This window comes from Nomascus leucogenys, chromosome 21, assembly GCF_006542625.1.
Source record: "Nomascus leucogenys isolate Asia chromosome 21, Asia_NLE_v1, whole genome shotgun sequence".
Lineage (NCBI taxonomy): Eukaryota > Metazoa > Chordata > Mammalia > Primates > Hylobatidae > Nomascus > Nomascus leucogenys.
The window spans coordinates 7,407,586-7,421,476 of NC_044401.1; the positions used below are offsets into that span (position 1 = coordinate 7,407,586).

The 13,891-nt window shown below is 41.8% G+C and overlaps 1 protein-coding gene across 1 annotated transcript in view; it reads left to right on the forward strand.

Moving 5' to 3' along the window:
- The window catches only part of CCDC191 (coiled-coil domain containing 191), a 95,398-nt gene that overhangs the window by 70,466 nt on the left and 11,041 nt on the right, over window positions 1–13,891 (forward strand). Inside the window, exons 14-16 of the mRNA XM_012501080.2 lie at window positions 8,350–8,493; window positions 10,110–10,262; window positions 10,794–10,939. Of these exons, the coding sequence (XP_012356534.2) occupies window positions 8,350–8,493; window positions 10,110–10,262; window positions 10,794–10,939 (443 nt within the window). The remainder of the gene's footprint in view (window positions 1–8,349; window positions 8,494–10,109; window positions 10,263–10,793; window positions 10,940–13,891) is intronic.

Below are 13,891 nucleotides of genomic sequence, written 5' to 3' on the forward strand. Positions count from 1 at the left end.
ATGAGTGAACTCCCATTTACAATTGCTTCAAAGAGAATAAAATACCTAGGAATCCAACTTACAAGGGATGTGAAGGACCTCTTCAAGGAGAACTACAAACCACTGCTCAATGAAATAAAAGAGGATACAAACAAATGGAAGAACATTCCATGCTCATGGGTAGGAATATTGAAGTTTCTAACTAAACTTGGGCATTTATTTCTCCTTTCATATCTATCTGGTTTTGCCTCATGTACTTTGAAGGTTTGTTCTTAGGTGCATGTATGTTTAAAAAGACTTACATGGCCAGGGGCAGTGGCTCATGCCTGTAATATCAGCACTTTGGGAGGCCGAGGCAGGCGGATCACGAGGTCAGGAGATCGAGACCATCCTGGCTAACACGGTGAAACCCTGTCTCTACTAAAAAAATACAAAAAAATTAGCTGGGTGTGGTGGCGGGCGCCTGTAGTCCCAGCTACTTGGGAGGCTGAGGCCGGATAATGGCATGAACCCGGGAGGCGGAGCTTGCAGTGAGCTGAGATCGAGCCACTGCACTCCAGCCTGGGCAACAGAGTGAGACTCCGTCTCAAAAAAAAAAAAAAGACTTACATATATGTCTTATAAAATTGAATGTCTTATAGACATCATATAGCTGTGTCTTGATTTAGCATCTAATCTGATAATCTTAGTCTTTTAACTATTATGTTTAACCCATTAACTTTAAAGTGATTATTGATAAAACTGGATTAAAATCTTTTTCTTGAGTGGCCCTATGTTCAAATACAGCCACACTAGGGGTTAGGGCTTCAACATAGTAACTTTAGGGGGACACAAGCATTCAGTCCGTGACAGTAGGTAATGTGGGCCTTTCCCTTTAGCTACCTTCAAGACTTTGTCTTTGATTTTTAGCAGTTTGAATATGATATATCTAGGTATGGTTGGTTGGTTGGTTTGTTGGTTGGTTGGTTTGGTCTTGGCTTTAGTGGTCTTAAGCTTCTTGGATATATGATTTTGTGTTTTGTTATTGATTTTGGAATATGTTTGACCATTATTTCTTCAAATTATTTCGCTTGCCCCATTCTTTTCTTTTCCTTATGGGATTTGTTATGCCAGTGTTATATTGTTTCATATTGTCCCACAGCTCTCAGATGCACTATTATGTTTTTCACTCTTTTTGCCTTTCAGTTTGTGTAATTTCCATTGCCCTATTGTCAGGTTAGCTGGTTCTTTCATTGGCTGTATCTTCTAGCAGTAAGCCAGTTGAAGTGCCTCTTTATCTCTATTACCATGTGTTTTTTTATTTCTAGCATTTTTATTTTGAATTTTTTTTATAGTTTCCATGTCTCTGCTAAAATTACCTATCTGACCTGGAATGATGTCTACCTTTTCCATTAAAACATTTAACATTATTTTGGGAAGTTATTTAAAATTCCCTCTCTGATAGTTCCAACATCTCTGTCATATCTGAGCCTTGTTCTGATGATTGCCTCATCTTTTCAGGGTGTATTTATTTCTTGTCTTTGGGTATGCCTTGCATTTTTTTGTTGAAGGCCAGACCTGTTGTTCAGGGCAATAGAAACTGCAACACGTTGGCCTAGAGTGTGGAGATTTGTATTAATTTAGCCAGGAATTGGGCTATGTTTGAAGGTTGTTGTTGCCGTGGTCACCGCTGTTGAGGTCTGTTGCTGTGTGCTGTAGACATCAGAGACTTTAATGTCTTCTAGTGAATTTGTTTTTGCTTCTTCTTTTGGTTTTGGGTCTTCCTTTTGTGCTGCTCCCCAGAGAGAATCTGTTGTTTACAGCTCTCCCAGTTGTAATCCACTATTATTATTGGGAGCTTATATAAGTGTGGTGATAGGGTGTGGACGATGGGGAGCATTCTCTGCTCTGATTAAGTCTCAGTGTTTGGAATGCACAGCTTTAAGCACTCAGATAATTTGTGTTCCTACTCCAGTGGTAGAACTTTTTTCTGCCCCCTTTTTCCCTTTATCTGCAGTGGGTATCCACCACTGTCTCAGTCTGTGACCTTAAAGACCTTCCCTCTGGAGAATAAGGCTTCCCCAACCCCTATGTGAGGTAGGGAGGACTTGTCTGGGCAGAATCCCCTGAATGCCCTTCCCTCAGATGCAGTGCTATTCTACCAGTGCACTGGGGTTGCAAGGACAGATAAACCTTTTGTTTCCTAAGGAAGAATGCTCTGGGAGGATTTTGCAGTTGCTGTTGTGCCTCTCCCCAGCCAGAACCATGGTGTGAACTTTCTGTGGATTCTCCATGATCTTCTCTGTGAGAGCCTGGTGGGGTTCTAACAAGAAAAGCCTGCAAAGGGATGAGAAGCACCCCCATGACTGTGATCCCCAGGAGCTTCAACCTTCTCATGCTGGCCCACTCACTCTCTGCCTCCATCAGTTCATCAAAATTTCTAGTTTAATTGTCTTACTCACTCATATGGTATCCAGTGGCTTCTGCCTCACGTAAACAAATGCTTAGGTCCTGTGCTTCCCTGAAGATGCCTGTCTCTCCAAATTTGGGGGTAGCTTCAGATCTCTGATCAGTTCACAAAAAGTCATTAATTTGTTGCATGACCAGCTTTTTCCTTGTTGGAAGAAAACTGCTTATGCAGAACAGGAATGGTGAAAAATACATTACTGACCAAGAGATCATTTTATTTCTCTCACTATACCAAGCCCAAACATTTTCCTTTTAGAAGCTGCAGTTCATAGCAATAGATAAGAAGATTTTTCACATAGACTAGTTTCCATTTCATTAGTCGACTGGAGCTATCTAAATTGAGATAGGTGCATCTATAGGCTGGCTATACTTGAGCCTTCTTTTAGGACAACTTTAGATATAAAATGCGCATGGCAATTGTCTTCTTTTCCTTCTGGACGAAGAGGCTCTATACAATGTGCTTCTCCACTCAGATTTTCATGGGTCTTATTCCTTTTTACGCATCAAGTTCTGCCAAGCAATTCTTTACTTCCTTATATGCTTTATACAGCTTTTCCCAGTAAGCAACCTCCAAGGCCATAGGAGTATTATTCCTCTGGATATCAAAAAGATAGTGGCACTTCTGAACAAGTGCCTTCTGAGACTTCTCTGAATCATTTGCATCCTAGATGTGTTTGGTTGAACTCTGCCTAACCTCTTCTATTTGGACAGGTTTTTTTGCTCATTGAATGTACCAGCAAATTGTCCAACAGAGGGTACCATGTTTTCTAATGACGTAGATAAAAAACCCTACTGTTGATATGATAAAGAAAATCTCTGGGGCAATCATATATATTTCTTTGGAGAGATACTATGAGATAAGCCCAGTTATGTGTGTATAGGGTGCTATGACACCATTTTAGATAAAGGAACTGGAAGAATTCCTCAGGGATAAGCCCACATGACCGACCTGTCCTCTATATTCAGCAAGAGGTGGTACAGAGGCAAGACATGGCTACAGCTTAGTGTCCCCATGACCCTGCCAGAAGAGCATGTTGGGTGCCACAGGAAGGTGGCCACTCAGAGGTTTCACACAGTGACCTTCAGAAAATAAAAATCTAACCTCTTCTTAACACCCCCCTCTATGTTTATTAAATGCTTATACTTAACAGGCAATAACTTTTATGGCTATACATACTTCTGATTGATGGACAGTTGAAGTTTGTGGTTGAAAAAATAATTTCATCAGAGAAGACAAGGCAAGATTTAAAGTTTTCCATAATTGCTTATCAAGCATATTTGCACACTGAACAAATATCTGTAAAGCATTTACTTATGTAGATGTTAGAATGTTGCAATGAAGAAGACAGATAACAGCCCTGCCATCTGAAAGCTTCTATGCTAGTTGGGGAAAATAGGCCAATAATCAAAGTAGTGACTAAAGAGGTAGGGAGAGAGTGGTATAGTTGGTGGAAGCAGTATGGGAAATACCTCTCTGAGGAGGTGATATTTGAGCTCCTGGATGTTGAGGCAGCCTCCACAGTGTCTAGTGGGGGCGTGTTAAATGTGAGATACCTATTAGACATCCAAATGAACATGTCAGATATGTGCTTGGGTATATAAGCCTGGACAACAAGACTGTGTATGGAAGTGAAAAACAAGTCAATGTTTGTAATGCTCTGGAAGTAGCTGTAATCAACTTGGGAGATTGTCTGGATAGAGTAGAAATGAGAGTCCAAGATCAAGTCCTAAGGCCTATAAATAGCTATTCAGAGGATAAGGAGCTAGTGAGAATCAAAACACCAAGAGAAAAAAGTATTTCTGTTAGGGGAGTGGTGGGAGTGGTGAATTTGGCTGAATGCTACCGAGTTCAATTAAAAGTAGCACGGATAAGTGATTCTTTGATTTGGAAGCCCAGCAAGCATTCATGACCTAGACAACAGGGCTCTCAGTGGTGTGCTAGGAAAGGAGCCTCATTCTTGTGGGCTGAGGAGAGAAGAGGTGAGGAACTAGAGACCATGAGTACAGATGCGGATCTCATGAGATCAGAGATAGATGCGGAGCTCATGAGAAAGAGATCTGCATCTATACTCATGGTTGTTAGTTATTTTTTGTTTCTGTTTTTTTTTTTGTTTTGTTTTGTTTTTGTTTTGAAGAGGGGAGATACTGGCACATATTTGCATGCTGATGGGAATAATCCAGTAGTGAGGGAGAAATTCATGATGCAGAAGAGCAGAGTATAAATTACAGGAGTGGGTAAGCAGGAATATATTCTAGAGCACAAAGGGAGAGTAGCGTACAAGGGACAGAAGGCCAAGAGTTTTGGAGCAGTGTCAATTGCCCTGTACTTTTTTTTTTAACATAGCTGTAATTTCTGGCTTTTCTCCTAAAGCATACTAGCTGACAAAGCTACACATTTATTTCAGAAACAAGCCCAGATTTTATATCCCTTTTTAGCCTCAGTGATCTGTGTTCTATGAAACCCTAGCTACATAGATCCCCACTATAAGTGCCATCTCAAAACGGCATGATATCATGTAATCCTCACAGTAAATCATGGATGCAGGTGCTATTAAAGACATTTTATACACAAGGAAATTGAAAATGTGGTAATATTAATGAAATAAAACCAGTTCTATTGAGGAACGCTTAATAGATGGAGGAGATACATATTTGAATTAAATTGCTGTATAAGAATACATTTTGACTCAAGCAGAACTCACGTTTTTCTTTATATTTTTCCATGGAAGTATAGACTTTGAAAAAGTCTGGTTTTCCCCACAATTCACCTGAAAATAATTTTCCTTTTGGAGCCGATAACACCAGCAATAGTTATTATTCTAGGAGGATAGTTACACCATAACTTATCTGTGCATGGGAACAGGTTCTTTTGTCTGAGCCTGAGGGCTTCTCCACAGGTTATTATCTGCGTTAGATGTCTGTCTGCGAGAAGCAGCTGCTGCCTTAATGCTACACTGACATTTCAGTGGATGTGAAAGGGTCAGTTTCTGTTTTCCTCCCCACTTAACCCTCAGCTTCCTCTTACTATGCATGAGAAAATTGTAAATTTTCTCTCTGGCCATTTCATTCAACAAGTATCTCAAGTGCCTGGAATAAAGAGTATAAAGTTTATTTTGGTTTAATGCCTAAGAGAATATGGACATTTTATTTTTCAGAGCTTGTACAGAAATAGGTAGTTTGTACTGGAAAATTAGAGCAATTCTTCCTTCCATATTAGAAATGTTCCATTGCTGCTCTCTCTCTAATGTTTCTCTCACAGAAGGCTCAGGCACATTAAGTAGCTTGTCAGGATCAGCCAGTTCACCACTGCCCTTTTCCTGATGTGAAATCATATGAAGTAAAGGAAATCAGCTTAAATTAAATGTTTTTGTATTTATGCTGCAAAGATGACGACTATGAAAGCAGTCTTCAGTCTTTGTTGCTCGTGTCTTTCACGGCAGGTGTCACTTGCTCCCACTCACCCTTTCTGGGTAGATTTCTTTTTCTCTTACCTTTACAATAAGCTATTTTTATTAAAAGAGAAAAAGGAAATAAAGGAAATAATGATATCTATAGGGTCGATCATTAAGTTTTTGTCATCTTTCTTGGTCACACCCCTGAGGGGTGCAGTTCTTTGAGGGTCATGGAGTGTCTTTTCTCAGTGTATTACCAGGAATAGTTCATCTTTTTCCTTCTTAGAAGAGGGAAGATAGCTTAATGATGATCAACTATCTTTAACTTGCCTCTGGACTTACTGTTCTTCACTTAAAAAGAAAAATAGTAGTAAGAATATTCTTCTAGACTTTTAATGGAGTATCATTAAATCTCTATCCCATAGTTTAAATGAAGTGGCTGCATGGCTGGGTTTTTCATATAATGAGGGGAAAAATCCTGATTGCTCTCCTAACTAGATGTTTTACCTTTTAGTAACTTGGTGAGAGGTAAATTATTTCTGTGAACTGAATAAATCCAAGAATATGCATAGCCCTGATTCTTGTAGACTCATGACCAGCTTCTCCTGACCCTCTCAGCAGAATTATTTCTTTTTTTTTTTTTAAAGAAAAAGCTCCTTCCTTCCTTCCTTCCTTCCCTCCCTCCCTCCCTCCCTCCTTCCGTGGCCCAAGCTGGAGTACAGTCGGCTGGAGTGCTTCCGGCTCCCGTGATTCTCCTGCCCTGGCCTGCGGGCTGCCTGGGATTGCTGGCGCGCGCCACCACCCCTCCCTGGTTTTTCTCCTTTGGCTGGAGGCGTGGTTTCGCCATATCGGCCAGGCTGGTCTCCAGCTCCTGACCTCGAGTGGTCTGCCCGCCTCGGCCTCCAGAGGTGCTGGGACTGCAGACGGAGTCTCGCTCACTTGGTGCTCGGTGTTGCCCGGGCTGGAGTGCGGTGGCGTGGTCTTGGCTGGCTGCCGCCTCCGCCTCCCAGCCGCCTGCCTTGGCCTCCCAGGGTGCTGGGATTGCAGCCTCTGCCCGGCCGCGCCCCATCTGGGAGGTGGGGAGTGCCTCTGCCTGGCCGCCCATCGTCTGGGTTGTGAGAAGCTCCTCTGCCCGGCCGCCCCGTCTGGGAGGTGAGGAGCGCATCTGCCCAGCCGCCACCCCATCTGGGAAGTGAGGAACGTCTCTCCCTGGCCGCCCATCGTCTGGGATGTGAGGAGCGCCTCTGCCCGGCCTCCCATCGTCTGGGATGTGAGGAGCGACTCTGCCCGGCCGCCACCCCGTCTAGGAAGTAAGGAGTGCCTCTGCCCGGCTGCCCCGTCTGGGAAGTGAGGAGCGCCTCTGCCCAGCCACCCCGTCTGGGAAGAAGTGAGGAGCGCCTCTGCCCGGCCGCCCCGTCTGGGAAGAAGTGAGGAGCGCCTCTGGCCCGGCCGCCGCGTCTGGGAAGTGAGGAGCACCTCTGCCCGGCCGCCCATCGTCTGGGAACTGAGGAGCGCCTCTGCCCGGCCACCCATCGTCTGGGAACTGAGGAGCGCCTCTGCCCGGCCGCCCATCGTCTGGGATGTGAGGAGCGCCTCTGCCCTGCCACCCCGTCTGGGAAGAAGTGAGGAGCGCCTCTGCCCGGCCACCCCGTCTGGGAAGAAGTGAGGAGCGCCTCTGCCCGGCCGCCCCGTCTGGGAAGTGAGGAGCGCCTCTGCCCGGCTGCCCCGTCCGGGAAGTGAGGAGCCCCTCTGCCCAGCCACCACCCCGTCTAGGAAGTGAGAAGCATCTCTGCCCGGCCGCCCCGTCTGGGAAGTGAGGAGCACCTCTGCCCGGCCGCCCCGTCTGGGATGTGGGGAGCGCCTCTGCCCGGCCGCCCCATCGGGGAGGTCTACCACAGAGGCCAGAAGCAATGTGGGGGCTGGACGTGGTGGCTCACGCCTGTAGTCCCAGTACTCTGGGAGGCCGAGGCGGGTTGATCACTTGAGGCTAGGAGTTCGAGACCAGCCTGGCCAACATGGCGAAACATATGAAAAATAGAACAGACAAACCAACCAACCAACCCAGCAACAACAAAACAGGTCTACCCTGGAGTCATACTCTAATTTTTTCTATTTTCCTCCCTTTCTGATCCTTTATCCCACTTTCTTTTTCTTCCTCTTCCTTCTCCTTCTTCTTTGTCAAATAGAGGATTGAGTTATTATCATGGATCCATACAAAGTCCCTCTCTCATTTATTTTCTTTAATTCCCACCCCCCATTTCTATTCCCCGTCTTCCCATGTGCAACCTTCCTAATATGTTTGATATGCACCTTTTTGTTTGTTTGTACTTTTAGAAAATGTTTATTGTTTTGTGTGCAAAAATAAAAAAAAAATCCAAAAAAAAAGAAAAAGCCCTATTATCCAGAGCTCTGTTATCATGATTAACACACCATTCAATGGTTACATGTTCAAATTAAATCATTAGCTTTTCATTGAAATGAAATTCATTCGTTTTTTGATCATAGCATTTTGCTTTCTAATCTTTTCCAGAAAGAACTTGAGAAGCAGAAGAGAATTAAGAGGAACCAGCAGCTGGAAGCAATAGCCAAAGAACATTATGAAAGGGTCTTGCTAAGGAAAAAAGGTCTAGAGCCTTGGAAGAGATTGAGAATGCAAAGCAAACAAAACATCCAGGTGCAGTGTCCCACTGTTATCCCCTAGATTAGAAAATGGACTTTTCCAAATAGGATAGATGCCCAGTTAAGCTTGGGGGAGGGTGGGGTTTGGTGATTTAAAGCCAGAAAGATAAATTAATTGAATGTGTATATTTGTTCTGGATACAATTTTTGATTTGGTCTTCTAAGGTAGAGAAGGACTTTTGTAATTGAATAGGTTGGAAAAAATCAGAGGAAATGTTTTATTAGAGATCCCCCCAAGGTAAGATGAATAGAAGCTTCTCTCAGTTGAGTAAGGGAAAAGTTATTACCATAAGGTACATTAGTCAGGTTTCTGCCTGTGATAAAGTTGCATAACAAACAACCCCCAAATATCAGCGGCTTACAGCTCAAGTATTTATTTCTCACTCGTATGTCTGTGGGCCAGTTGTGGATTGAGTTCAGGTCTCTCCCTAAGCCTCTCATTCTGGTTACAGCAGCTACTCAGGGCATGCTTTTCACCTGGCAACTGTCAGAGCTACAAAAGGCCAAACCAAATTATGTAAACCCACTGCTTGTATTATGTCCACATTCCATTGGCCAAAGCAAATCATAGGGCCAAGCTCAGTCATTGAGGAGAGAAGGAGCTCCGTCCACTCTACAGGGAGGAACTGTGAAATCACATTGCAAAGGGTATGGGTGTATAATTCTATTAGAACAGTAATTCACTCTACTGCAGAGAGATATATGAAATCAGACACCATGGAAATTTCTAAAATTTCTCTAACATTTATCCAGTGCATGCAACTAAATGATTAAAAATTCAAAATAGATAAAATGTCATCTCATCTTTTGGCTCTCAGGCTGCTGAGTCCAGGACAGGCAGAAATCTCAGGTGCCACAGAGACCTCCATGGTGGTCATTTTGGCCAATAAATATGACTACCAAGAGACTCACTTGAATCAATCACATTCACAGTGCCAGATATCTAGACAAGGCTTAGAAAAATGTGTCATTGTTTGGAGAGGACTAAGAGAGAAGGCTTTTCCCCTCCTGCCTCTTAAAAGAATATGTTACTTTTAAAAATCTATAAATTCTGATTTGTATGTTTATTTTGATAGAATGATACTCAGTTGAAAAGACATTAAATTATTCATGTTATTTTCTATCAGATGGTTTTGTGGTTTATTGATAATGTCTAAATTTCAATGCTGGTGACAGCTCATTCCACAACACTAATTGAAAGTATTGGCATTTCCTCAATTAGACAGTGGTTAAGACATGAGAAAGAGAGGTTTGTTGTGGAGTTGCTGTCCAAGCTCCAGGAGAGCAAATTGAGAATGTTGCCAGCTACCCACTCCAAAACTCAGGGGAAGTGAAGTAATGGCTTAGAGGTTGGTTGTTCCATTTCCATAACCAGCAAATCACTGTGGTCTTCAGGGAGCTGGCATTGAAAGGCCATGCATGATGTGTATCTATAACCTCCACAGAATAGGTCAACAGTCAAAGCTTTTAGGACACAGGCTGCATGTACCTTCAGATTATTCTCTACCAACTGCCTAAATGTGTTTTATAGCATTATTTCCAAAGGTGATGTGTTTGTTTAAATGATTTAAAATTTAAGGAATAATATTTCTCATTTAAAAAATTGTCCAGGTGGCAGAAGAACATTACTCTTTGTTCCTGCAGAGGAAATATCTGCTGACCTGGTTCCAGCGTAGTCAGGAAAGTCTGGCTAAAAAGATGGCCCAAGCTAATCAATTTTATTCCCAAATACTGCTTAAGAGAGTCATCCGGAGTTGGCTACAGGTAAGGACATAGGGAAGGGTACCTTAAATACATCTCATTGCTCAATCCTATTTAAGAAAACTAAATAGAATCCAGAATGTCTAGGGTCATTATGTTTTTTCAAGAACAAAAGAGTAGTCAGTCCCATTCACTGCTTTGAAATAAATGTGAAAATGGCAAATCAATGTTTTATTAGTGTAAAATCCTAAGCATGCGTTTGTTTCACAGAGTGTGTATAAACCATAAGTTATCATTCCATCAGCTTTTGTTTTTATATTCATTTCTTGTTTCTTGTCTCACAGTGCTCAAGTGATTTAGAAACCCCTTCAATCTTCTAACTGTTTATATTCATGTGTTTTGTTACCATTTTTAGGATACATTATAGAGGATATTTTCTTGGCTGCCAGGTTATCCTTTTCTTTGTGTGTCTCGTGTCATTTGTTTCTTTTGTTTCATTTCTGTTTCAATTCTGTCTTTTGTGCTGTTTATTTGCTCTAATACTTTGTCAACTGATATTTTTTGTCTCACTTTTATTTCTGTCTTCATCCCCAGTACGTGATTGATCTTCAGGAAGAAGTAAGAAAATTTTGTGTACATTTTCTTCAGAAGAAGATTTTCAGGGCCTGGTTTAATATGGTCAGGGAGGTGAAGATCGATTCTCAGGGCAAGCATGAGATTGCAGCGGAGCACAGTGACAGGTGAGGTTTTGATAGTGAGGAAAATTCACTCTCTGACTGACTTCACAATTGCTCAGCAATATATTCTGCTCCTACAATGTGTCTGCAGAGATGAGCTGGGGGCTAGGAGAGCAGGGAAACACCAGGCAGGGGTGGGAGTCCCGGCTCACCAGCAATGTAATAAACCCCCTGGGACTCCAGGGTTCCCATCTTTAAAAAGAGAAGGGGGAGGAGGAGGAGGCCTGCCCTTTCTACCTCACAGAAATTGCCAAGAGAATAAAATGATGTGACCTATATGAAACACACCTAAACAAAAGTACTGTATTCTTTGTTAGTCATGTATAGTTTTATTTTTTAAGTTCAGTTTCTCTTTAAAAATTATTTATTGTGAAATGTATGACAAATATAGAAAAGTGCTTAAATCATACAAATACAGCTTAACGAATGACTGTAAAGTGGACACCCTTTGTTACCACCAAGGTCAAAACGTTGAACACTGCTGTCGCACAGGCTCCTTCCCAAGTCTCTCTTAAACTACTCTCCTGACGTTTACAATGAACATTTCCTTTTCTTTTTACTTTTCTCCTAAGTATGCAGCCTTCAATACTATAGTTTTTCCTGGTTTGGAACTTTATATATATGGAATCATACTATGTGCCATATTAATATTTAAAATACAGTTATGTTTTAATCTAGTAGTCTTTGAGAAATAAGGTATTCTGTATAAGTTTTATATTTGTTTTCTAATTTTAAGCATTTGGACAGAATGTTCTTAATCTCATTATGCACTTCCCTTTAAGAGTGGTGATTTGGTGTCATTATGAGCATCAGTTAGTGTGCCGGGTGTATTCAGTGATGCCTCCAGCTTTTTTGAGGTATGAAGACTGTTGTGTGGGTGTAGAAAAATGCCCTTTTTCTCAACATTACTCTGTTGCCCAGGCTGGAGTGCAGTGGCATGATACTGCAACCTCTGCCTCCTGGGTTCAAGCGATTCTCGTGCCTCAGCCCCCCAAGTAGCTAGGATTACAGGCACACACCACCACACCCGGCTAATTTTTGTATTTTTAGTAGAAACAGGGTTTCACCATGTTGACTGGTGCTGTTTTCTTTTTATTCGCATGTCTGTGCATGGGTGTTTATTTCTGTTCCTTCTAATAGTGTTCCTATCTTATTGCCATGAGGGTGCCTATCTCCAACAAAACCTGTTTGTCCTTGTTTAATTCACAGATACTGGAAATCAGTGGAAATTAGTGGAAAACAGATAAGCAAGTTGATTATAGTTTTGTCTAAATTAAAACAAATAAGCAATAAGTGAGGGTATTCAGAGGATTTCCCTTTGAATAAATGATTGAGCTTTAGAGTTTGAAGTTTAGGACTCAATATCTATGTGACCCTGAACAAATAACCTTTCAAAGCCTCCCTGTTCCTCATAAAATGAGGATAGCAACAGAACCTATCTTATGGATTGCTGTGAAGACTAAACAGGGTACGGTAGTAACTCACTCAATGCACTGCTTGGCCCAAAATAATAACTAACCTTTTTTTTTTTTTTTTTTTTTAGTTTAGTGTCATTGTGAATATATTATTATTAAACATCCTTTTTGCCTGCCTATGTTTTCTTTCTGTTTCTCAGCCACTGTATACAGGCTGAGAGATTCATTTGGTGCTTTTGCACAAAGCATCTCATCTGATTGATAGCAGTAATAACTTGGGTGTGGGGAGATGTTATTATTTCCATTTTTCAGGCAAAGAAATAAGCAACAGGCAGGTAGGTGAACTGTCAAGGTATACAGATAACAAAAGGTTGCTCCCTGAACTCCAAATTAGGTTTTTTGACCCTAAAATATTCTCTTCTTGCTACGTCAGTCTTCCTCCCCGTTTTTCTAATTCTCCCTCGTCTTTTTTGTTTTTGTGTGTGTGTGTGTTTTTTTTTACCCTGAGACAAAGTCTTACTCTGTCACCCAGGCTGGAGTGCAGTACTAGGATCTCAGCTCACTGCAACCTCCACCTCCTGGGTTCAAGCGATTCTCATGCCTCAGCCTCCCAAGTAGCTGGGATTTAAAGGCATGTACTGCCATGCCCAGCTAATTTTTGTATTTTTAGTAGAGACAGGGTTTTTTACCATGCTGCCTAGGCTGATCTCGAACTCTGGCCTCAAGGAATCTGCCCACCTCGGCCTTCCAAAGTGCTAGGATTACAGGTGTGAGCCATCGTGCCTGGCCTCATTTTTAGACTATAAAATAGTAAGATAGTCATCCTATTTAGGATTTGAAGTTATGAAATCAGTGTAGGAATCCATGCAATCAACAAGAACCAAATTCTCAGCCAATGTCTACTTGATATAAAAGCATTGCTGTGATTTCATCTCTTCCCACTTTGCTTTTTGTTTACCATGTTCTGGCCCCACTGGCCTTCTATAATGTTCCTCAGACAAACAAAGCTCACTTCTGCTTCAGAGCTTTCACATAACCTGATCTCATCATTTAGCTCTCTGCTTAAAGGTCACCTCCTTAACCACCCTTCTTGCATCACTGTCTATCCATTAAACTGCCCTACTTCCTTCAGAGCACTTAAGACTCTCTGAAAGTATATAATTTACTGTTTACATGTTAAACAGAGTGGAAGCACCACATCTTGCTCATTACTGTGTTCTCAGTATATGACAGTGCTCAGTACATAGGTAACAGAGTAAATATTTGGTAAATGTATGAATAGATGAACTTTATTGCAGGAATGACACTAATATTTAAGGTCACCAGTCTTTAAAAGGGGCTTTAACATTAAAAACTTGATATTCAAAGTTCATATTCAATTTTATATGAATGAAAGAATACCATATAGAAGAGCTGTGTATGAAAGGAAGGAGAGACATCTATTGGTCTTAGGCCTGACCTTTAAGCTGCAATAACATCGAGAAAGATGATTCTCAATAAGAACGTAACTTGTAATCTTACATATCTGTATGACTTCCAG